The sequence below is a fragment of the Crocuta crocuta genome, unplaced genomic scaffold (assembly GCF_008692635.1).
Source record: "Crocuta crocuta isolate KB4526 unplaced genomic scaffold, BGI_CrCroc_1.0 scaffold415, whole genome shotgun sequence".
Classification (NCBI taxonomy): domain Eukaryota; kingdom Metazoa; phylum Chordata; class Mammalia; order Carnivora; family Hyaenidae; genus Crocuta; species Crocuta crocuta.
In genome coordinates this window covers 1,392,709-1,417,438 of record NW_027531525.1, presented here as the reverse complement: position 1 = coordinate 1,417,438, position 24,730 = coordinate 1,392,709, and the positions used below count along the sequence as shown (strand labels likewise).

The 24,730-nt window shown below is 47.5% G+C and overlaps 2 protein-coding genes and 1 non-coding gene across 3 annotated transcripts in view; all 3 read right to left on the bottom strand.

The window, feature by feature from the left end:
• The window catches only part of TUFT1 (tuftelin 1), a 39,180-nt gene extending 24,622 nt beyond the window's left edge, over nucleotides 1-14,558 (bottom strand). Inside the window, exon 1 of the mRNA XM_077772607.1 lies at nucleotides 14,450-14,558. Coding sequence (XP_077628733.1) covers nucleotides 14,450-14,509 — 60 coding nt within the window. The 5' untranslated portion in view covers nucleotides 14,510-14,558. The remainder of the gene's footprint in view (nucleotides 1-14,449) is intronic.
• On the bottom strand, nucleotides 11,036-11,142 carry LOC144238764 (U6 spliceosomal RNA). Its single transcript, XR_013337200.1, has one exon. It is a non-coding gene; the product is annotated as a U6 spliceosomal RNA (small nuclear RNA).
• A 1,772-nt stretch (nucleotides 14,559-16,330) lies between the features above and the next one.
• Nucleotides 16,331-24,730, bottom strand: part of CGN (cingulin) — a 25,743-nt gene continuing 17,343 nt past the window's right edge. The window contains exons 13-21 of the mRNA XM_077772606.1: nucleotides 24,135-24,392; nucleotides 22,913-23,186; nucleotides 21,466-21,512; nucleotides 19,873-19,962; nucleotides 19,334-19,417; nucleotides 19,105-19,223; nucleotides 18,687-18,795; nucleotides 18,137-18,300; nucleotides 16,331-17,841 (exon numbers count right to left, since the gene is read on the bottom strand). Of these exons, the coding sequence (XP_077628732.1) occupies nucleotides 17,703-17,841; nucleotides 18,137-18,300; nucleotides 18,687-18,795; nucleotides 19,105-19,223; nucleotides 19,334-19,417; nucleotides 19,873-19,962; nucleotides 21,466-21,512; nucleotides 22,913-23,186; nucleotides 24,135-24,392 (1,284 nt within the window). The 3' untranslated portion in view covers nucleotides 16,331-17,702. The remainder of the gene's footprint in view (nucleotides 17,842-18,136; nucleotides 18,301-18,686; nucleotides 18,796-19,104; nucleotides 19,224-19,333; nucleotides 19,418-19,872; nucleotides 19,963-21,465; nucleotides 21,513-22,912; nucleotides 23,187-24,134; nucleotides 24,393-24,730) is intronic.

The window sequence follows — 24,730 nt, the reverse complement described above, 5'->3', positions numbered from 1 at the left end:
TTTTTTTTTTTTACTGTTTATTTACTTTTGAGAGAGAGAGAAACAGAATGTGAGCAGGCGAGGGGCAGAGGGAGACACAGATTCTTTTCCCCCTGTAATGTTTCATCTTTAATTTCCATCACACTAAACAGTCTTCNACAAACCGTAAGATCATGACCTAAGCGAAAGTCGGACGCTTAACCGACTAAGCCACCCAGGCGCCCCTATTTTTTTATTTTAGAAAATATATTTATTTTGACAGAATGAGATGATACACTACAGGGCCTGGATCACCCCCACATTTACTGCCTGGTCCCGGACCCTCCAACCCCATTGACTCTCTCTTCTTTGCAGAAAAAGAATTGCATTTAGAACAGTTAGACCCGGGCTCAAACACTGACTCTGGCTTTTCCTTGTGTTTATTGATTTATTCTCTCTCAGCCTTAGTGTATTAATTGGTAAGATGGACAGTATGATGCTTAAGTGAAAACCTGGTCACTAAAACGTGTAGATACACGAAAGTGCCAGTTCCTCAAAATTTGACGTGATGCTCTTCAAATAATTTCCCATAAGCATATGCTTATAAGTTCAAGTAAAAATGCCTTGTTAGAAAAAGATGCATAATAACTTCTACCTTGTGCTGTATATAAATATCAATTTCAAGTGGATTGCAGATTTAAACGTAAAGAGCAAAACTAAAGTTTTGCAAAGACAAAGCTTTTTAATTTTTTAAGGTTATTTATTTCTGAGAGAGAGGAGACAAGAGCATGAACGGGGGAGGGGCAGAGAGAGAGGGGGAAACACAGAATCCAAAGCAGACTCCAGGCTCTGAGCTGTTAGCATGGAGCCCGACGTGGGGCTCGAAGTGATGACCTGTGAAATCATGACCTAAGCCGAAGTCAGCTGCTTAACTGACTGAGCCACCCAGGTGCCCCAAGGCAAAACTTTTCTTAAACACAGCAGAAAAATATCCTCCCCATAAAAAAGTTGATAATTGATAAATTTTACATTAAAATTTTGAAGTTTTGTTCATCAAAAGAGAATGCATGGCAATCTACAGAGCAGAAGATACTCACTCTATATATATTTGACAAAGGATATTCAGAATACATCAAGAATTCCTACAAAACAAAAAGACTAAATACAACATAGTATCCTGGACTGGATTTTGGATCAGAAAATGTACATCAGTGGAAAAACTGGTGCAATCCAAATAAAGTCTATAGTTTAGTTAACAGTCTTGTGTCATCATTAACTTTCTTAGTTACGACAAATGTACCATGGTTATGTAAGATATTAACATTGGGGGAAACTGCCTGAAGACTATATGAGAATTCTCTGTAATATCTTTGCAACCTTCCTGTAAATCTAAACTTATTCCAAAATAAAAAGGATATATATTTTTANAGCGCAGAGCCTGATGTGGGGCTCGAACTCACAGACTGTGTGATCATGACCTGATCAAAGTTAGTTGTTCAAAATCAAGATCAAGAGTTAGTTGCTTAATCAACTGAGCCACCCAGGTGCCCCAAAAGTATATTTAAAAGAGAGAGAGAAAGGGCAAGGAGATAAAGAGAGGAAGAGAAAGCTGGTGCCCAACAGAGAAATGGACAAAAAAATTCAATAGACACAGGGTAAGACGATGTTCCAAAGGTTAATAAACATATGAAAAGGGTTCAGTCTCACCAGTCGTCATCGACAAAGAACTAGAAATTAAAATCACGAGGCAATACTACAAAATACACATCAGAATGACTACAAATGAAAATAAAAAAAAACACTGTGGGCAGGGAACAGAACTCTTATACACTGATGGCAGGACTGCTCATTACCATAATCTCTTTGGAAATATCTACCAAAGATGAACATTTGCAAACCCTATAATTCTTAGTTATCTACCCAACAGAAATGCATACCTATGTTTCCCCTGCCATGCCCCCCAAAAATTCTCCTTGTAAAAAAATGATGCTAGAATGTTCACAGTAGCATTTTTCATAATAGCCCCATCATCCAAATGTTCNTTTTTTTTTTTTTTTTTGAGAGCAGGCGCATGAGAGAAAGGGAGCAGGGGAGGGGCCAAGTGGGAGAGAGAATCTTAAACAGGGTCCAGGCTTAGCACAGAGGCTGACATACAGAGGGCTTCACAGTGAGGGATAGGGGGCAGGGTTCTGATCTCACCGTAGAGATCATGACCTGAGCTGAAATCAAGAATAAGACACTCAGGCACCCCAGGGCATGCAGCTCTTTATCTCAGGGTGGTGAGTCTGAGCCCCATGAAGGTATAGAGATTACATANATTTTTTTTTTTTTTTTGAGAATGAGAGCACACATGCGAGTAGGTGAGAGGCAGAGAGAAAGGGAGAGAGAACCTCAAGCAGGCTCCATGCTCAGCACAGAGCCCAAGGCAGAGCTTGATCCCACAACCGTGGAATCATGACCTATGCAAAAATCAAGAGTCAGATGCTTAATCAACTGAGCCACCCAGGCGCCCCTAAAGATTTTAAAGTAATCTCTACACCCAAAGTAGGGCTCGAACTCACAGCCCTGAGATCAAGAGTCACATGTTCTTCTGATGAAGCTGGCCAGGCACCCCTAAAACCACATACATTTTTTTTAAAAGAGTTGAATGGATAAATTAACTGCAATATAGTCACACAAAGGAACAGTATCCAGCCATGAAAAAGAATGAATAACTGTACATGCAACATGGATAAATGTCACAGAAATGTTAAGCAAAAGAATTCCAACACAAAAGTATACTAAATGATCCCACTTATATAAAAAGTATCAAAACAAAATATGCTTTAGAAGTCACAACATGGTTATCCCCAAAGGATGGGGGTAGGTAATAACCAGAAGGGGGAAATGACTAGAAGCAGGAGCTTCTGCAGTGCTGGTAGTGCTGGTAATGATTTGTTTCTTGATCTGGATGCTGGGTAGAGGAATATGTCCAGCTTGTGAAATTACTGTACATCTATGACCCATGTACTTTTCTGTACATACGTCATCGTTAAGTAGAATCTTTAAAAAAAAAATTTAAACTCCTCACAGTATGAAAGCCCCCGTCATTATCTATACCACCTAACGCCTGGACTCCTACCACTGCCTGCCCTGTGCCCTACACTGTAACTATCCCAAAGATTCCTGATCTAGCTGTAGGAAGGCACCCAAATCTACACCTCTTTCTTTGACGTGTCTTCATGTAATATATGTTTCACCTCCTCACAAATGGACCCATGGCTTTCTCTTTTCATGTCCCTTGCCCTCCCTTTCCCTCCTTGGAGAATTCCCAGCTTGGGCATCCTAGCGTCTTACCCCAGCGATCCTGGGTCAGAGCTTTCCCCTGTACCCACTACGACACTGTAACACTGACCTCGTTTCTTTATGACTACTTCTTTATGCAACTTCCTCAGTAAAATCATAAGCTCCTTGAAGACATGACGAGCTTATTAACCACAGTGCCTGGCTTAGAGTGGGTTCTCAAAAAATACACACTGAGGGGCGCCTGGGTGGCTCAGTCAGCTAAGCATCCCAGTCTTGATTTCAGCTCAGGCCATGATTTGTGAGTATGAGCCCATCAGGCTCTGTGTCAATAGCACAGAGGGACTCTCCCCTCACCTCAAAATAAATAAACAAACATTAAAAAATGCAGCCAGTCCAAATAAAGATGGTCTGTACAAAGACACAGTACAAAAACTCAAGTAATTTATTTTTATGCTGATCACTTGTTGGAAGGCTAACCTTTGCATATACTGGGTTAAATAAAATCTATTATTCAAAAAAAATTTTTAATGTAAAAATTAAAAATATAGGAAAGATGCTCAACCTCACCAGTAATCAGGGAAATGCAAGTTAAGACAATGAGTTATCATTTGGAGAGAACTTCATTAAACTTACATATTTAAGAAGTGTAAGAGGAGACATGCAGATGTATGTTCATACCAGCATTGTTCGTAATGGCTAACCACTGACAACAGCTCAGATGGGCCACTGATAAGAAAATGGATGAATAAACTCTGGCATATTGAGTACAATCAACTAGTGTTCATACGGCTTCATGTATTGACATGAATGAATGATGCATGAATCTCCACATTAATGGTAAGTTTTAAAATTACGCCAAAGAAGAAGCACCTGACTGGCTCAGTTGGGGGAGCGTATGAGTCTTGATCTCAGAGTGGTGAGTTCAAGCTCTACACTGGATGTAGAGATGACTTAAATAAATAAATAAACTTAAGAGGTGCCTGGGTGGCTCAGGTGGTTAAACAACTGATTCTTGATTTCGCCTCAGGCCATGATCTCACGGTTGATGAGACTGAGCCCTGTGAGGCGCTCTGTGTTGACAGTGTGGAGCCTACTTGGGATTTGGTCTCCCTCTCTCTCTGCCCCTCCCCTGCTCACGCTTTCTCTCTCTCTCAATAAATAAATAAATAATAAACTTAAAAAATAAACTATAGAACATAAATAATACCATGATTATAAAGTTCAAAACATGCCAAGCCAAGCACTATGTCGCTTGTGCATGTAGGAAAAGTATAACAAAAAGCAAGGAAATAAACACAAAATTCAAGACAGTGATCACTTCTGTGGAGGAAGCAGAGGGTTATGAACCAGGAGGGATCCCAGAGGTTTCAAAAAGATCGGCAATGTTCTATTTCTTAAAGTGAGTGCTCAATACACAGCTATCTATTTTATTGCTATGCTTTAAAACTTCCCATATGTACAAGCCTTCTTTCTTGCTTTTCAGTAAAGCAATGTACTTTTCTTCGTGTAAATCCTGCAGAAATATCATATTTAGACCAATAGATTGACAAATATATTTTTTTAAGATTTTATTTATTTCTGAAAGAGAGAGAAAGACAGTGTGAGCAAGGGAGGGTCAGAGAGAGAGGGAGACACAGAATCCAAAGCAGGCTCCAGGCTCTGAGCTGGCTTTCAGCACAGAGCTCAATGCGGGGCTCAAACCCATGAACTGTGAGATCGTGACCTGAGCTGAAGTTGGACGCTTAATCGACTGAGCCACCCAGGTGCCCTAGATTGGCAAATATTAAAGATCTTGGTAATATCCAGGATTGGTGAGGGTGCAGGGAAAAAGAGTAATCTCATACATTGACAGAGAGAGTGTAAGTTTATACAAGTATTTTTGGAAGTTAATTTGGCAATATTAATAAAAAGTGTTTGTATATTTTACAAACACTTTGACCCAGTAATTCCACTTTTAGAAATATGCTCTGTGAGGGACATCTGGGTGGCTCACTTGGTTGAGTGTCTGTCTGACTCTTGATTTTGGCTCAGGTCACGATCTCACAGTTCACGGGGTCAAATCCTGGGTTCCCTCACTGACATCACGGAGCCTACTTGAGATTCTCTCCCTCTTCTCTCTCTGCCCTTCCCCCACTCATTCTCTCTCCCCAAATCAATACATAAACATTAAAAAAAAAAAAGGAATATGCTCTATGAAAATCTATGCACATTTGTCCCAAGATATATGTGTAAACCTGTTGACTATGATACTGTTTACAAATAGTGACAAACTGCAAACAGTGTAACTATCCCCTAGTAGGTGAGTGAGTGACTAAAGTATGGCTATCACCTATACTACGGAATACTACACTGCTGATAAATCAACTTCTATGAACTGACAGAAAATAATCTTCAAGATGACACAGAAAAAAAAAAACAAGTCACCAATTCATAAAAAAATGACTTATTTATTTAACTACATAATATGTATGTTCATAGTAACTAGCAATTCCTATATACGGCAATTACTATGTACTGAGCCCTACTGGGCTGTGTTCTAAGTGCTTATATATATTAACTCATGTAACGTGTACTATAAAACTATATGGTAAATATTATCAACATTCTTCTTTTATAGACGAGAAAACTGAAGCACAGACATTAGGTATCTTGCCCAAGGCCATCTGCTTAGGAAGGGACAGAGCCAGGATCCAAACCCAGGCCCTATGGCTCTGGACCCCTTGCCCCCAGCCACCAGGCCACAGGGCATTCTAGAACACAAGTACATGGGAAACGCACTGAATTTACACACATTAAACAAGAGAAGGACAGAGGAGTAAAGGGACCTTCAGTCCATACTCCCACAGTGTTTTAAACTTTAACAACAAAAATGTATTTGAGCAGCACCAATCTAATATATAAATAAAGAGAAGGCAAGAAAAAAATGCTAAACTTGGAGTTGGACACGGGGCCTGAGTCCAACTGACACCTATTAATCCTTGAGCAAATCACTCTCTCTCTCAGGGCCTCAGTTTTCTATCTGCATAATGGAAGTGATAATACCTACCCTGCCTACGATTAAGGCAGGGTAGGTACATAGGTAAGATAGTGCGAAAGTGCTTTCCAAACTATAAATCACTTCACAGAAGTGAGACAGCGTTCCTTTCCCAAGGAGCCCTGGGAAGACGACGGGGAGGAGAGTGGGGGGAGCCCAGCTGTCTAAAAGCAGCCTGTGAACAGATCTAGATTTCTCTCTGGCACCTCAGGCTCCAGAACCAGAGAATCCAGTCTGCGAGGCCATGAACCTCAACCCACAACCCCGGCCTGGAGGCAAGGAGGAAAGCTGGGCCTTTCTCTGCTTGGCGCGGCTGGTCATTCTCTGGAGCTGGGGTGATCTCAGGCTGTGGGCAGACTCCAGGGGGCGCTGGGAGCACCCCCAAATGTGCAGCAGGGCACTCCCACTGGGGGCTCCCTGAAAGTCCTGATAGGAGGGAGAGCTTTCTTCTCTAGGGAAAAAGAAACAGCTAATCACAAGGGAAGCAGCCTTGAACCTCATAAACATCCTTGGGGAGAAGCCCGGCCACCTCCAAATTACAGGCAGCCTCTGCCTCTGTTCAAACAAATCTCCTGCTGAGTCACTCCTCCGCGGCGCGCTCAGGGAGGGGATCAACACAGAGCTGGGGGCTTCGAGATCAAGACGCAGCAGAGGAATGATAGGGAGATAGAGAGGGAGGCCCCAGAGGCTCTCACAGTCCTGGCTCACGTGGAAAGGGGACAGATGTGCGGATGGAGGGGAAAGTACATCTCCCTGCTCCCATGCCCCAGGCTGCTTGGATGCCTCCGAGCGAGGGTCACGGTCATTCTAGGAGAAAGTGAGCGCAGTGCAGATGGTCCCTGAGCTGGAGACCAGCATCCTCAGTCCCCCTTCACTCCATAACCCACTCCTCCATCCCTCTGCCCTTCAGTCCAGCCCCCTCTGCTACCTGACGCGGACGTGGTCTCTCCAGTGCTGCAGCCGTCACCTCAGGCTTCCCCTCTGAGAAATGGGAACAGCCAGCTGCTTGAAACACGGGCTCCCAAGAGGCCAGGAAAAGGGAAGACCCGAAATGCCGAAGGGGGCCAGATGGGGTGGCTGGGGCCTCCCCTCTCTTGGCTGAGACTCCCAGGCCACTCTGCTCCGAGGCTCTGGGCGGCCTTGGTCCTGCCTCCTTCAGGGCTCACAAGCCCAGGGCCGGCCTTCCGTGGAGGGGGACACAAAGAATTATTCCCGCGCCTCCCCACAGATCAGCCAGCAAAACAGGTGTCTGTCCTTTGTCTGGCCACCCGCCCGAGGCATGGGCTGAACGGGTATGTGCAGAGGGCTGACCGGGCGCTTGCGAGGTGAACCCAGAACAAGGGTTGAGGGTGGTGCCTGAACCAGGGCGGCCCTTCTCGTCACCTGGAGGCCTGGCACAGGGCACCATGGGGCATACGAGGGTGTGCAGGAAGGAGGTGGGCTCCTGAATGCTCAGCTCTGAAGGAGACAGCCTTTTCCTCCTTCCAGGAAATGGCGAGGCGCTCGGCCAGCCTGGAATGAAGGGGCAGTTCCTCTGCGCCCCCTCCCCTCCCTTTTCATTTTGTCATTTTTTTGCTTTTCTGCCCCCAGACTCCAGGAGACCATTTCCTTTCTCTTCCCTCATCTGCCCGTCCCCATCACAGCCCGTAGTTTCTTCTCCTCTTCCTGCCCCAGCTGGCCAGGCTTAAATCTAGGCCACCAGCCTCCCTGGCACATACCTACTCCCCTAACTAAGCTTCCCCACCCCTCAGAGACACGGGTATTTCACAAGACTCTGCACGGTGACCCAAAGAGGCATGTGCCATAATTACCAGCAGGCGGGGAAGCTGGGCTGACAGTGTCTGAGCACATGTGTCGGGCACCGAAACCATCCAGTGAACACCCCACCTCCCACCCCACAAAAGTATGGGCAGATGCGGGCACTAAATGCCAGGTGCCTGGGTGAGCCTCCGAGCGCCATCCGCTGGCAGAGCTCCGGATTCCCCAGATTCCTGGCAGGGCTGGAGACGTGAGCTACAGTGCTCCGGAGAGTAAGGATGGGGCGATGAAGTGGGGAGATGGAATGGTGTGAAGAGGAATTTATGGGCTGAGCTTGGGGCGGGTGTCAGCAGTAGAAGCAACAGTCAGTCACCAAACTTGAAAGGTTCCTCTGCCTAGGAGTTTCTTCCCCACCCTGGTGTCACGGAGCCAGCTTTCACCATTTTAGCATTTGTTCATTCCTCTGGAGTGAGCATCAGTGACTCCAGTAGAATCCTCTTTCAAAATGCAAACATTCTTTCTTTTTAAATAATTTTTTAATGTTTATTCATTCTTGGGGGGGGACAAAGAGAGAGAGAGAGAGGGAGACACAGAATCCAAAGCAGGCTCCAGGCTCTGAGGTGTCAGCACAGAGCCTGACGTGGGGCTTGACCCATAAACCACGAGATCATGACCTGGCCGACGTCGGATGTTTAACCCACTGAGCCACCCAGGTGCCCCTCAAAATGCAAAGATTCTGACCCAGCAATTCCACTCCTAGGTATGTCTCTTCAAAAGAAATTAAAATATCTGTCCACACAAACACTTGTAAGTAAATGTTCATAACAGCATCAGTCATTCTAGACGGAAAGTAGAAACAACCCAATGTCCAACACTTATCCATGACGAACATATGTGATAATCTATCCATACAAAGGAATATTATTCAGCTACAAAAAGGAACAAAGTACTGATTCATGTTACAACACTTATCAACCATAAAAACATCATACTAATTGAAAGAAGCCGGTCACAAAGGAGCACACACATTATACGATCACATGTACACAAAATACCTGGAACAGGAAATCTTGGACACAGAAAGTAGACTGGGGCTGAGGGGGTTGGGAGAAAATGGAGACTCACTGCTAATGGGTGAGGATTTCTTTATCGGTAAAGAAAATGTTCCAAACTTCACTGTGTTGATGACTGTATAACTCAGCAAATACATGAAAAGCCACTGAATTATACATTTTAAATAGGTTATGTGTGCAGTCCATGAATTATACCTACTTAAAGTGGTTACAGAAAAATTAGGCCCATAGCAAGCCTTCGATAAATCACAACTTTAGTTAAAAAAAAAAACAAAAACAATTTTTTTAAAGGAATGGAGCTGAGGAAAGACTGTGGTATTAAACTAACACAGCTTCTGAGATCCTAAAGGAATAACACCTAATTCAGGGTAAAGACAAGGTTCAGACTGCAGCTGATGAAAAAATTCCAAATCCACCCAGGTGTTAAGAGAAACTTTGGCCAAGACTGACCAAGACAAATAATTAGAGAAGATGAAAAAAATGCAAATATTCTAAGGAAGGGGAACACTGATAGATCACTTAAAGGGAATCATCCTTCCAAAGGGCCCAGAGCATCACGGGACACCAGCTGTCCAAGCCATGAGTCAGAAAGAGGAGGAAGAGGAAAGGGGCCTAGAGCGGGATGCCTTTGAGCTGACCACCACTCGTCTACGACCCATCCTGGCTGAGTTGGTACTAGCAAAGATTACTCTGGGCCCCGACAGGCCCCTTCTCATCCTTCAGACCCTCCACTGGTACAACAAAGGGGAAAGGAACAGATAAGAATAAATATTAACACAATGAGAAGGAGCAAACCTTGACCAGACCAGAGAGTTCTCAGACTCTTCCTTCATCCCTTGGGCGGGGGTCTCATGAGAGGCTAATACAGTCTCATCTAAGCCAGTAAGTAGAACCAGTAGAAAACAACAGCCAACATCTGAGCACTTACCATGTGCTGGGCATTGTGCTTAATGTTTCACACGCATTCTTATTTAACCCTTATAACAACCTTATGAAGAGGGTGAAATTATTATCCCCATTTTACAGATGAAGAAACTAAGATGCAAGAGATTAAGTAATTTACCAACGTGATCTTGGGCAAAACAAACATCAAAGCCCTGACTCCAGCCCACTCTAGGGTCAGATTCCCAGGACCAGGCTCTTAACCACCATGGTATTAACAGAAATCATAGTTCCGCCAAATAGGAGAAGGGAAAGAGAATGGGTAAGGAGTGGGAGTGTAAACTTTTCTATAATTCCTACAGCAGGAAGTCAACACATGTCTAAAACTGACAAATCAAGAAATATCACTATAAGCGTATTATTTAGAAATGGGGGTAAAAACCAACAAAAGAGCTGAGTGTTGAAAGTGGCTACTTCCATGGGGCAGGGCTTGGGGTAGGAAACTGCCTGCTATTTTCTTTTAAAAAGCCTTTTGATATTATTAGATCTTTTAGAAATCATGAACATATACTCCTTTGATTGCAAAGTGATTGAAAAGGAAAGAAACAGAGATCGTCTGAACAGAAGTCTAATGTGGGGAACAGCTGCTGCTTCTCCCACACAGCTTCCATTCTCCTCCACCGGTAACAGCGCTTGGGTTTTGCTTTGGGGGAATCTCTCTCCTTTCCTGGTATTCTGGGGGGCCTGCCAATCAAGGACCTCCGCAAAGCCCTTGCCACGGTGGGTGAGGGGCCAATGACACCCTCTCCTTGGAAGACCTGGAACCAATTCACCCACATGTAGAAACTCTCCATTAGTTCCTTCCACTTATACGGATCCAGATCCAGGTTCACACTTTTTTTTTTTAACTGAAGTATAGTCAACACACAATGTTAAATTAGTTTCAGGAGTACAACATAGTGATTTGACAACTCCGTAGTTATGCTGTGCTCACCACAAGCGTGGCTACCATGTGTCACCATCCAATGCCGCTATAATACTGCCGGACAATAGGGAGTGCTTCATGAATCTGCACATCACACTTGCACAAGGGCCATGCCAATCTTTTCCGTACTGTTCCAATTTTAGTACGTGTGCTGCCAATGTGGGCACCCTTGGTGTGCACTTTTTTAATGTTTATTTATTTGTGTGTGTGTGTGAGAGAGAGAGAGAGAGAGCGTGAGCAGGGGAGGGTCAGAGAGAGAGAGGGAGACACAGAATCCGAAGCAGGCTCCAAGCTCCGAGCTGTCAGCACAGAGCCAGACACGGGGCTCGAACTCACGAACAGTCAGATCATGACCTGAGCCAAAGTCGGACACTTAACCCACTGAGCCACCCAGGTGCCCCAGTTCACACTTTTTAAGCTTTCCTTTAAATTCTGTGAGGTGCCCATTTCCTTCTAATAAATTCCTCTTCTGCTTAAGTTAGATGAACAGTCTCTGTTGCTTATAATCAAAGGAACTTACTGGGAATGTCTAATAAAAATGTTTGAGGTCTGTTTGTGCTTCTATCTGCCAGTATAACTTTACTACAGTGGCTTGCTAGTTTCTCTGACCTAAAACAAATTTTACCTTAAGATTTAATAAGCAGACACACATACATATAATGTGTATACATATAACTAAAACAAAACTTTTGCCAAAAATGTCCACTGTAACACTCTGATAGCGCTAATTCTATTTTTTAAGACTTTATTTTGTTTAGAGAATTTTTAGATTTATAACAAAATCAACCGGAACGTACAGAAATTTTTCATATGCCCCCTGCCCCTACATATGCAGAGTTTCCTCAATTATCTACATCATTCACCAGAATGGTTTTTTGTTTTTTGGGTTGTTGTTTGTTTTTTTTTTTTACTAAGGATGAACCTATACTGACACGACATAATCACCACAAATCCACAGTTCCCCTCAGGACCCACTCAAGTAAGTGAATAATGTACAGATTCTGTGGGTTAGGACAAAAGGATTCTGACTTCTATCACACAGAGTATTTGCGCTGCCCCAAAAAAACCCTCTGTGCTCTGTCTATTCATCTCCCTTCCACCTTCAAACCTCCTGGCAACCACTGATCTTTCTCTTTTTGTTGTCTCCACAGTTTTGCCTATTCCACAATTTCATATGATTGGAATCTATTTACTAAGGCTGGGGTCTAGCCTCCTACGTGGATTTCAGACCCGCTGGTAGTAGTGATGATCTGCAGTTTGAAAAACACACTGGCTCACTGCACCTGTTCCATCTGCCTCCAACAATGAAAACAATCCAGAGAGCATATCAGCCGCGTTTCCATGTCCAAGTGTGATACACCAAGGCACATGGCATGGCTGGTAGGGAAACACCGACAGAGTCCCAGGGCCCTAACTCGCACTAGCACACACCAGTAGGTTAAATTGTCTACACTGCTGACACAAGGAGAAACTTCTTCATGTATATGTTTGTTCACTCACTTTGCACATGCACTGCGCACTCACCCGATGGTGTGAATATATACTACAGCTTCCTGGTGACTGTCCAGAGCCGTCAATTCTGTCTTCAGGCTGGCTCAGAGGAGAGGAATCCCCGGACAAAGCCTGTCCCCTGACTGATTGTTTACCATCTCCCCCTCCTTAAGAGCTCAGGAATGTCTCCAAGAACAGACAGGCAATGCTTGTCTCATTCATACCTTTGAAGTAAAATACCTCTCAAGCCCAGCCTGGGAAAAAGGAATAAAGGGAATTTCTGTCTCCTCTTGTTCTAGAAGTCTCTGATCAGCTTCAAACTAATCCATGGCTGGCAACTGACTGAATTCCTTGCTCACTGTTTTTTTCCTCCTGACTCTTTTTACCCCTCGAGGCAAGCAAGAAAATATCAAAGGACAGAAATGTGTCAAAATCATTCTCAACAGTACCAATACTTCGGTCTTAAGACCTTTCTGGATCTCTTCTTCACAGCAAGCAAAAAGAAGCCTTTCCTTTATTTTCCTCATACTCTTTGCCCTGCCTCAACCCTTCCAGAAGAACAGTGAGCAAGAGAATGGAGTAGGACCTGGGGCGGACAAAATAGATGGATTTCTTCCTACCTTCTGAGTTCCATGGCTGGGGAGTAACCAACTACAGAGAATGAGGGATTGGGGCAGTAGCAAGACCTGCAATGTGATGGAAATACTAATCGACTGGACAGAAATGGAGAGGGGGCTGTGAACGAAACTGATCTTGAGATGAAACTTGTCTTGAAACTGTACTTGAGATGAAAACTATTCTAGGGAGTTATTTTGTGAGGAAGAGCCATAATCCAGGTGCCTGCCTTAGCTCCCCCAGGGAACAGGCTGAGAGTGGAGGAGAGGGAGGGAATCAGATACACAGTGCAGGGAGGGGAAATGGAGGGACACAAACTCCCCATCACCTGGGCTCCCATTTCGCTCTCCCCCACAATAGCTGGAAAAATGGGTGAAACAGTACACACCCTTTCTGGGTCAAGTTCCCTAGCAAAGCCTAGAAACATTCAGCTGCAAGTTACCCTCCTTTGCCTCTGAAGAGGAAAAATCACATGGTCACCCCGGGTGAGGACAAGAATAGGCACCGGGAACCAAGGGAGTGAGGGGGGCAGGGCAGGTGTGTTAGCCCTGGAGAATACCCCTCTGTCCCCCACCCCCACTCTGTCTAGAAGCTCTCGCGTGGGTCACTACCCTTCCCTTCTCAGCCTAGGTTCTGGAATCCCCTACATTCCAGGGCTTGGACGCTGGACACGGAAACAACGTGAATAAAACCGTCCCAGGAAGCTACCGATCGGCCGGTGGGGGAGGGGAGCCAGGAGAACAAGGGGAAGGAGAAACCCCAGCAGAGAGGTGACCCCCAAGCGGACGGCCCTAAATCCTTCCTAGCGAAACGTGGCGGTCCTGGCCAATGTCGGCGTGCCTGGAGCCCTACGACCCCACCCTCCTGTCCAAGCCCTAGGCTTCACTTTGTCTTCTCACTCACCACCCAAAGCACCAGTAAGTTCTTTGAAGGGCCTCTGCGGGCACCAGGACCCACAGAAAAGCCGAATCCCCCTCGTCGGGGACCCGAAGTCCAAAGAGCGCAGAGATCCCATCCCAGGAGCTCATTTCTCCCCGACCCAATCTACTGCCCACAGGACGCCTGAGCAGCGCGCACTGGGAACCCGCGCGGAGTCCCCGGCAGGAGTCGCAGTGTCCGCCCAGAGGGCAGGTACGTCCCGAGTCTCGGAACAGCCTTCCTCCCCCGCCCGCCGCTCCCCCCGCCCCGGACCCCCGCTGCCCTCCACGGGAAGGTAGATAAAAAGAAAGAGCGCGGCGAGCAGCCGGCGGCACGAAGCCAGCCCCAGGTGATGTCAGCCAGCCCCAGGTGTCCGCGGGGCACCAGAGGGGCGGAACTGGAAACCGAGAATACCGGACGGGGGGAGGCGGCGCAGCCGCTCTCTCTTACCGCGGCCTGCTCCTCCGGGTGCATGCCCACCAGGGTACACCAGTTCTGCGTCCCGTTCATCTTACTCCCGCGGCGGTCGCAGCGCGAAAACCGACTCCCCGCCCCGCGGTCCGGCTCCTACTAAGCAGGCGCGCGCGGAACCGTGTCCTTGTATAGGCGCGTCGGAGGGCGGGGGCTGCCAGTTGGATACGCCCCTAAGATGCCGTTCGCCAATGAGAGTGAGCGAAAGAGCAAGGTGGGCGTTACCGAGAAGCACCAGGACACGCCCATCTGCTCTAGCTCAGATTTACATAAAGGTGGGGCTTGGAGGCTACCTGAGGCTGCTTGACCGAAATTTTGTCCAGCGTTACGTGGCTGTACTTCAAACATTCTTCATTAGTCTTGCTATTCCTTCCTTTCATTAGTCTTGTTATTCCTTCCTTTCAACTCCAAGGTCAGTGTTGGTAAAAGAAAATCACCCTGCCTGCCCCTCAGAGGAGGAGTTGGAAAAAAGCTTCCCTACATTCTCGTCTCATATATAAGGCCAGCTCTGTGGAGCTGAGCAAACCTTTCCTCCATCACAGTAGAAATGCAGGCACCAAAAGGCCAACTCACTCAGACTGGCCTAAGCCAGTCTGGCAGGTGCCCTGCCCTGGCAGGAGGCCCAGGCCAAAGTCAACGACAGCTTGGCTCTGGGTGGGGCTTGTTTTGTAGAAGCTATTATACTAAAGCTGCCCTTATATGGCCGGGAGAGGCGGGACACGTTGCCTTAAAAGGATTTTGTATTCTTGAGAAAGGACAAACCTCAATTTCTCCAGTGGCATTTACTCCCCAAGCCCAGATTAGCATTTTAAGGACCTAGGGGAGAGGATTGCCAAGGGTGGAGTTTCTTCCAGCCCAACTCCTCTCTTCATTTTGGCTGCGGTCCACATAGGGTGGGCTGTGGTCCATGTGGAAATAACGCAGGAGCTCTGACCCACTCTTGGGTGGGCAGTGCCCCTGAATTTGGCAGCAGTCTCTGATGAACAGCTAGCTCCCTCTTCAAGGCAACACAAAAGCAGAATGACAGAAACTTTGCTACCTCTCAGGTAGGGACAGAATCCTCTATCAGGTGGGATGGGATGAGTGTCTTTGCACCTGGGAGGTGAATGATGGGGATGTCCCTGGGCCCCAAGGGAATATAACTCAATCCTAGTCTCTCTTTTAACCTTCAGAGATGGCATTTAGTGGCTTTCTATTCCCAGAAGGTTGTTTAGGAGAGAAGGGAGGTGCTAGAAACACAGGCTCCCTGGGCTCCATCTGACCTGTTGTAAAGGGCCTCTAAAAAGTGAGGTAAAGAAAACCCCAGCTTCAGCCTCTAAGTTCTATAATTAAATGGTTTCTTCAGGGGCGCCTGGGTGGCTCAGTCCGTTAAGAGTCCAACTTCACCTCAGGTCATGATCTCACGATTGGTGAGTTCAAGCCCCAAATCCGGCTCTATGCCGACAGCTAGCTCAGAGCCTGGAGCCTGCTTCGGATTCTGTGTCTCCCTCTCTCTGACTCTCCTCTGCTCACACTGTCTCTCTCTCAGAAATAAATTTATAAAAACATTTTTAAAAATTTAAAAACATAGAATAAAGAATTCTAGGGCACCTGGGTGGCTCAGTCGGTTAATCGTCTGACTTTGGCTCAGGTCATGATCTTGCAGTCCACGAGTTCAAGCCCTGCGTTGGGCTCTGCACTGACAGCTAGCTCAGAGCCCAGAGCCTGCTTCAGATTCTGTGTCTCCCTCTCTTTCTGACCCTCCTCAGCTCACACTGTCTCTCTCTCTCAGAAATAAATAAAAACATTAAAAAAATGGTTTCTTCATAAAACAAACCTCCAACTAAGCCAGGAAAAAGAACGAGAAGTCAAGGATTTTGGTATAGATATATCATTTTAATGTTTAATTTAAAATAAAATCAAGGCTGGATTCGTTTGGGGGAAAATATCTAATTTGCAGAATAGAGGATTTTTTTTTATCATGAAATTACAAGTCATTGACGAAAACAGCCTTCTCCCTCCCCCAGGCTCCTTACAGAGCCTGCTTGGAAATAAGAGAGGTGAATCATCTCCCTTACCTCCTCCCCACCAGGGCTGGGCTCTCCCCAAAACCCAAGGGAGGAATAAATCCTCCATTGCCTCTTCCCGTTTCTACCAAGAGTCAGTCTTTAGTCCTAGGCAGGAAGCCCTGTATCAGGTTCAAGCTCCTGAGATAACAAGGGCCCCCTGGTTCCCTACTAAAGTTGGCCACATCTGCACCAGAGGAACCACAAGGAAGACCTTTGCTTTTCAAACTCAGGTAGGCAGTTATCAGGGTTCCCAGATGCAACCCCGTTATGAACACATCCAGAGTCACAGACGGAGAGGAGGAAAGACAGAGACCCTGAGCAGAACCAGGCCCACCACCTTATCATGGTCCTACCAAAGTCCCTCCCCCAGGGCTCATCAGCAGAGGATCCCGCAGCTCTCTAGACCGTTCACTGGGGCAGCAGGGAAGGCTGAGGGCCCTGTTTGGGGAAAGCTTGGTCCTCGGAGAGGTATGAATGTGCAGGCATAGAAGGCAAGAAGAGCATCCTTCTCTCCTCACCCTGGCTAAGGCACCAGAAGGAAAGAAGGAAGGTTGGGATGGGGAAGATGGGAAGGGAGAACAGACCCGTGGATCCACTGGCTTAGAGAAGACAAAATACACAGGAGCAGAGGGAGGTGGGGACTACCATATGGGTCCCCCAACTGTGCAAAGAGAAGCATCCAAGAACTGGATAGAGCCACACTAGTGTCTACATTACCCGGAATGTTCCACCCTGCTCCAGAGTTGGAGGGAAACATGTTGCAGGAGTTGAGGGAGCAGAATCACAAAGGGTATTTTTCCCTGAGCCTAAGGGTTAAGGGCTAAAGAAATAAAGCTTTATATACATGGCAATATCTGTTCCCTCCTATCCTGTCTGAGCCACTTCAGCCTCTACGCTGACCATCCTATTGCTATGAGGGAGAAGAGGGAGGATCGGCACTTAAGGGAAGGGCTCAGTTGGCCTACAATACCCACTTCTCCAGAGGAAAGGGAAAGCCCATCCACCAGCTTAGTGCTAATGCCTTTTTTTACCACCATCATTCACACCCCTCCCAGTCTTCAGGCTGGATAATTGGGTGTCCCCCTTTCTCCCCCCAGGAATGGGGGAATCCGAGGCTTGGCAGGGCAGAACAGGACGGCCAGGGCGGGCCTCAAGTGTGGTGTCTGGTCCCTTGTGGACCCAAGCTAACAGGAACTGGTCTGCAGGTTGCTCTCCGTGAGCAGAGATGCGATGGAGGAAGGGTCATAGACGCTGTCAAATTCCTCATCTGAGCTCAGCCCTTCGTGCTGGGTTGATTCGGCAGCTGCCCGGGAAGCTTTGCGCCTGAGTCAGAGAGAGGAATACTTGTAAGGGAGGGACACAAAGATTGAGACAGCCCCACTTACCATGTTAAGGAAATTCCCAGTTGTTCTAAGCCCTGTAGGTACTCACAAGATCCGCCACGGATCTGAGATCTGGGGAGATGGGATTAGACTAGGGGCTAAGATGCTAGAGAATAATCACGCAGGCTTCCAGGCAGGAAGACGTGACTGCCAAGTGCCATCTCCTCCCTATCCAGTGAGCCATCCCCTTCCCACACAGCTATCCCCATCAGCTGGGGTCGGAGCACAGCCATTACCAGGAGTCCTTCTCTAGGGCTTTGATCCGGGCTTGGAGCTGCTCATTGACCTCGTGCTGCTCCTCCAGCTCACGCTGGGCCTTCTTCCTCAGGCCATCAAGTCGCTCAATCTCCTCTTCCGCTTCATCCACCTGCCGCTTCAAAGCCTTCACCCTCAGGCTTAGCTGGCAGGATACCAAGCCCCCATGTTAGAAAAGCATCTGCTGCTACCGTGGACTGGGACCCTCCCCTGTAGCAATTCTGACAAGGGATCTTTGCCCTAGAAATATATCATGACCAGGGGCAAGTTCCCTAACTCTGCAGGTTTGTTTCAGGGATTAAATAGGTTCTGACATGTGTAACACTGAGAAAGAGAACCTAGCACGTCGCAGGCATGCGACGCGTGTGCTTACTCTGACTGCTCTAACCCAGTCCCTCCGGTTTCGTCTCCGGCCTTATACAAGAAGAGTTGAAGCTGGGAAGATGTCTGAGGTAGGTCCTCCAGTGGCCTTCCAGCAAACGCTCAGTACGCGCTTACCACGTGGTTGCTTGGCCTGGCTACTGTGTGTACCTGGTCCTTCTGGTCATTGACATGCTGCCGTTCATCATCAATCTGGATGGACAGCTCTTTAACTCTCCGCTCCAGTTTTCGGTTCGTGGACTGCAAAGCTGTCTTCTCCCTAAGAGGGTAGGGAAGGGGGGGTGTCTCTGGCTGTCGCCATTTCTGAAGGAACCCCTACGGGGCCCCCTCCGGCCTCCATGAACTCTGCTCAGTCACATCACACTGGGAAGCATCCAGGATTGATGCCAAAAACCAGGGAGAGAAGAAGTCATTTGTATTTCAGAAGATCTGCAACTCTCTCTGTTCTTTACCAAAAAAAAGGTCCCCCTAAGGATGAGGCCAGGTTGGCCATGTGTGAGGTGCAAGATGGAGGGGGCCTCAGAGGAGGAAAGCCCAGAGGGAGGGAGGGAGGGAGGGCTCACGTCACCTCTCTTCAGCTTGCAGCCGCTCCTGCAACTCCCGATTCTGGGACTCAAGCTGAGAGAGGCTGGCGTTAGGCTTCTGGAAGCCTTCTGAGCTCGCCAACCGGCTCTTCAAGTCCTTGTTCTGGAAGGGACAGAAAGTCTTCACAGTCACATTCCACTTCCAACTCCTCCTTTGGTACTATCACCTGCCTCCCGGGGTCTGTCCCCAAGACTCCCCACTCCCCAGCTCACCTGTCTCTCCAGGGAGATTTTGTCACACTCCAGGTCCTGTCGAGCTGACCTCTCCTGCATGAGCTCTGTCCTCAGCTGGTCCACCTGGTGGGGAGGGGTGAGAGGAGCCAGATTCAGGGAGGGCTGACACAGAACCAGCCAGGTGAACCACATGAAGCAGAGTAAACCGTAGGATGCTCCCTGAATCCCCACAATTCCCAGGTGACTAAGAAATCAGCCTATTCAAGTGGGAGGAGCCACGGAATTTAAACAGGGCCTCCTCCATCTCACCAGGAATTAGCATCCCTTCAGAATGGCAGTAGCCTGGATTCAGGCCAGAGAGTAATCCCAGGCCACCGGGACTCCTTCTTCCACTCAACTCCCTGGCTTCTTTCCACCTGCCCTGAAGCAGAGGGGACCTCGAGTAGCGCCAGCCATGAATGGACTCTGCGGTCAGAATCCTCCAGACGGTGAAACACAGGAGGGCGGAGGTGTCCTGAGACGGCCATGAGGCTCTGCAGTCGGGGGTGGACACAGGACAGGGGTAAGGCAGGGCTTACCTGGTCCCGGCCCCGATTCACACGTTCAGTCAGCAGCTCCACCGTGCTCCTCTCCTCATCCAACTCCACTTCCAGCCGTGAGATCTTTTCCTGTGGCGAAGGAGCAATTTCTGCTGCACACGCTGGATGCCAAAACACCACACCCCAACCAGGACGCTCTCAAAGCCCTGCCTCCGCAGACCTGTCTCAAGGGTCCCCACAAGTGCCGCTGCCCAGAGCCACCTCGGAACTACACCTTCTGCTGACCAGGCATGGCATCGAGGGGAAGGGTGGGGGGCACCTGCTCTAGCCTTGGTCCCCTGATGGGATGACAAACCCCAGAACCTGTCCCTCCCTGGGGCAGCCCTGTTTCCCTAGAGGGAAAGCAGACAGAAATCAAAGTGCCTGAGCCAAGGCTGGGATGGAAAGAGTCAGAAACAGAAGTGCCAGGGCCCAGACCAAGGAAGCACCCTGAGGCCAGGCACTAGCCTGGACAGATGAAGCGTCTGGTCTCTGGAGCCACACTGCGTGGCCCTGAAAACCAGATTCCTAGCAAAGGGGCCCTGGCTGATTACCTAACCTCTCGGTGCATCAGTTTCCCTCAACAATAAAATGGAGAAGACAAGACCACCTTTCCCACAGGGTGACTGTCGGGATTAAATAAGTCTGAAGTGCTCAGCACATGGTACAATATGTGTTTGCTCCTGCTATCGTCTTGTTATCGTGATTATTGCCAAATATAGCAAACTGAAGAGACTATTGACTCTAAAGAGATGTCACCACTCATGCCCAGCCAACTGCTGCCATGGAGGTAACTCAGGATTAGAAGCTCGGCGTTACCACATTTTCCAAATGTACAAAAGAAGCCAGAAATCAGAACTTTTATATGACATGTATAAATTCCTAAACACTGACAATTAATTCAAAGCCATTTAAAACACTGCAGTCAGGGGCACCTGGCTGGCCCTCAATCTCAGGAGTTGTGAGGTTGAGCCCCACGTTGGATGTAGAGACTACTTAAAAATAAAAAAAATATTTGGGGCGCCTGGGTGGCTCAGTCCGTTAAGCATCCGACTTCGGCTCAGGTCATGATCTCACGGTTCGTGGGTTCGAGCCCCGCATCAGACTCTGTGCTGACAGCTTGGAGCCTGGAGCCTGCTTCGAATTCTGTGTCTCCCTCTCTCTCTGCTCCTCCCCCATTCGTACTCTGTCTCTTTCTCAAAAATAAATAAACAGTAAAAAATAAATCTAAAAGGGGCACCTGGGTGGCTCAGTTGGTTAAGTGTCCGACTTTGGCTCAGGTCATGATCTCACGGCTCATGAGTTCGAGCCCCGCATCGGGCTCTGTGCTGACAGCTCAGATCCTGGAGCCTGTTTCAGATTCTGTGTCTCCCTCTCTCTGACCCTTTCCTGCTCATGCTGTCTCTCTCTCTCTCTCTCTCAGAAATAAATAAAACATTGAAAAATACAAAAAAAGACTTAGCCCACATTTAAAAAAATAAATAAATCTAAAAAACTAATAAAAATATATATAAAAAATATTTTTAAAAAATAATAAAATTTCTCTTTTAAAAGTGTTTAACAACAACAACAACAACACAACACAAAACAAACATCCCTGCAGTCAAACTCCACCAGCTGTGGGCTACCAGCTTCCATCCCTAGTGCAGAAAGGGGGTGTNATCAACGGCCGAATGGATCAAGAAGATGTGGTTTATCTATACAATGGAATACTACATGGCAATGAGAAACAATGAAATCTGGCCATGTGTAGCAAGATGGATGGACCTTGAGGGTGTTATGCGGAGCGAAACAAGTCAGGAAGGGAAGGACAGATACCATATGTTTGCACGTATAGGAGGATCTTAACGGAGGANGTGATAATAAAAAGCAGGCTGACGTTTAGTTTGTTTTCTTTTCTTTGAAGATCTTTAGCTTTACTCAACCATCCAGGATCCCGGCAGCATCCTATCTAGCCCACAGAAAGGAGCTCCTAGTTCATTTTCTTTACTGTTTTAAAATGCCCTACACAAATTAGAATCACCTAAGTCGTTTTCAGGAAACTGACCGTGGGTCCTAGGCCCAGGGGTTATTATGAATTAAATGATATGGGCTGCAGCTTGGGTATCGGGATTTTTGGGTTTTTAACAAGAAAAGGTTTAATGTAACCACAAAACACAAGTTTATAACACATTGTTACTGGAAAAGATTGTGAAGGATTAAAATCAGCAATCATATTTTAAAAAAATTTTTTTAATGTTTATTTATTTTTGAGAGACAGAGAAACAGAGCAAAAGTGGGTAGGGGGCAGAGAGAAAAGGAGACACAGAATCTGAAGCAGGTTCCAGACTCTGAGCTGTCAGCACAGAGCCCAATGCGGGGCTTGAACCCACAAACCATGAGATCATGACCTGAGCCGAAGTCGGACACCCAACCGACTGAGCCACCCAGGTGCTCCTAAAACTAGCAATCATATTTAAAGCATCTACCGTATGTCAAACATGACTCTATATTGATACCATACCTCCACTAACATTGCAGTGTTGACATTCTTTTGGTATTGGGATTTTTTTTTTAATCTCCCCAGGTGATTCTAATGTGCAACAGTTTAAATATCGCGCTACAGGGGCCCGGGGGGTTCTGCAGGTTGAGAGTCTGACTCTTGATTTTAGCTCGGGTCATGATCCCAGGATCATAGGGTCAAGTCCTGTGTCGGACTCCTCACGGGGCATGAAACCTGCTTGAGATTCACTCTCTCTCTCTCTCTCTCTCTCTCTCTCTCGCCCTCTCCCCCACTCTCTCTCTCTCTTCCTGTCTCTCCTCCTCTCTCTCTCTAACCNAAACCTGCTTGAGATTCACTCTCTCTCTCTCTCTCTCTCTCTCTCTCTGGCCCTCTCCCCCACTCACTCTCTCTCATCCTGTCTCTCATCCTGTCTCTCTCTAAAAAAAAAATTAAAATTAAAAAAAAAGTCACGCTCTACAGACAACAGACCTCCTATCATTGGTTCCTACAATGGATAACTCCCCTACCTTACTGTGTCCTAAGTGGTTAGACCTCAACCCGGGTCCCAGGATCCCTTGGCCCCAGGTTGAGTTAAGAAGCAATGACCTTCAGACCAAGGATGTTGAGAGGGTTCCCACCCCCCTGCCATTTCTGCTCCTACCTCATCCTGAAGCCGGCTCAGCCCCCCAGAGCTCTTCTCAGCCTCACTGGCCCACTCCTTGGCCTGGCGCTGGGCGTCTGCTACCTCCCGCCGGGCCTTCTCCTTATAATCCTCCAGCTGGGCCTGGAGCTGCTGCAGGGCCTGCTTCGAGTCATTCCCGATCTGCTCCAGCTGAGATGCAAAGAAAAGAGCCTTTTCAGCCCTGCACCCCTGTCCCTTCTCTGGGCCCGACACCCCAGACTGTCCTTCATGCCTCCATTCTCTCCCCTGGGCCTAGGTCCCCAGTATGGCCAGTAGTAATATACAGACTGCCTGGCTTCAAATCCTTACTAGCTGTGTGACCACAGCTTGTCCTCTCTGGGTCTCAGGTCCCCATCTGTAAAATGGGAAAATAACAGTACCTGCATCATGAAGTTGTTGTGAGACGTATGATAGTTAATTACACAAAGTACTTACAGCAGCGTCTGATATAGAGCAAACCTAATTGACCATATTTCCACAAACCCAAGATGCTAATGATTGCAAGATGTACCACTAAGAAAGAAAAATCTACTGCTTGAACTGTAATGACCCATCAAAATTATAAGACTCAAATCAACTTTGAGTGCATTTTAGAACTGATGAAATATATTAGGTGTTTGCTCTAGCTTTAGAGAGAGATTAAAAGAACCTTACCTGATAAAAAGCAACTAACTTCTTTCTTTTCCTTCCTCCTTGTCCTCCCCCAAATATAAAATCCCACCCATGAAAATTCCCGTATTTAGGTCTTACAGACACCTAGGGAGGTATTATAGATCCTTCCTTTTCCTACCCCAAGTAGAAAATTCTACTAATGAAAATTCTTCTGTTCAAGCCTTATAGATGTCTAAGGGAGAATCCTAGGAGACCTTCTCCAAGGATCAAGGTCATGGTGTTATGGGATATTGTGGGAAGGTCAAGAGCACAGAGGAGGAGTAGGAAGGACACGCTCCTTGAAGATTTGGCCTTGGCCTCCCCAGCAATGAATTTGAGGAAAGCCGACACCACTCATTCTGACTTCCCCATCGCTCCCCTCTCCCCTCAGGCAAGCTCCCTAAAGACTGGGGCCTCTTCCTAAGAGCCCAGGCCGACCCTGCCCACCTCCTTGTTGAGCTGGCACACAGTCTTATCCAGCAGCCGCTTCTGCTCCTCCAGCTCGGCCTTGCCCCGGCGGAGCGCCTCCCGCTGCTTCGCTTCCTCCTCCAAGGCCCGGTTCAGTGCCTGGTGCTCCTGCCCCAGGCGGGCCAGCCCCCGCTGGGCCTCCTCTAGGCGGGCCTCCAGTGCCCGCTTGGCAGCTGCAAGGCTCCCCTCCTCTTCCTGAGCTGTGTTCAGGGCCTCCTCAAGCCGCTTTTTCTCTGCCTGGGAGAGGGAAGACGTAAGCCATTTGGAGAGGGGCAGACGGGAGGGAAGAAAGAGAGATTTACAAAAAAGGTGGGCAGTGAAAACAGGCTCAGAGGCACCAGCAAAGGAATCAAGACACAGGGGACTGGCATGCGGTGAGAGATAAGAGACAAAAATGCCGGTGCAAAGGCCAAGACGTTGATGCCAGAGCCACACTCCGGGAAATAAACCTAAGTTTAAACAGAGGGCCGTGAAGGCAAAATGCGGCACACTCAGGGCAAAATAAAACTGGTGGCCGGGGAGTTGGCGGGGAGTACTCAGCCAGGGATGAGAGGCCAGAGGGCCAGGAGGAAGCC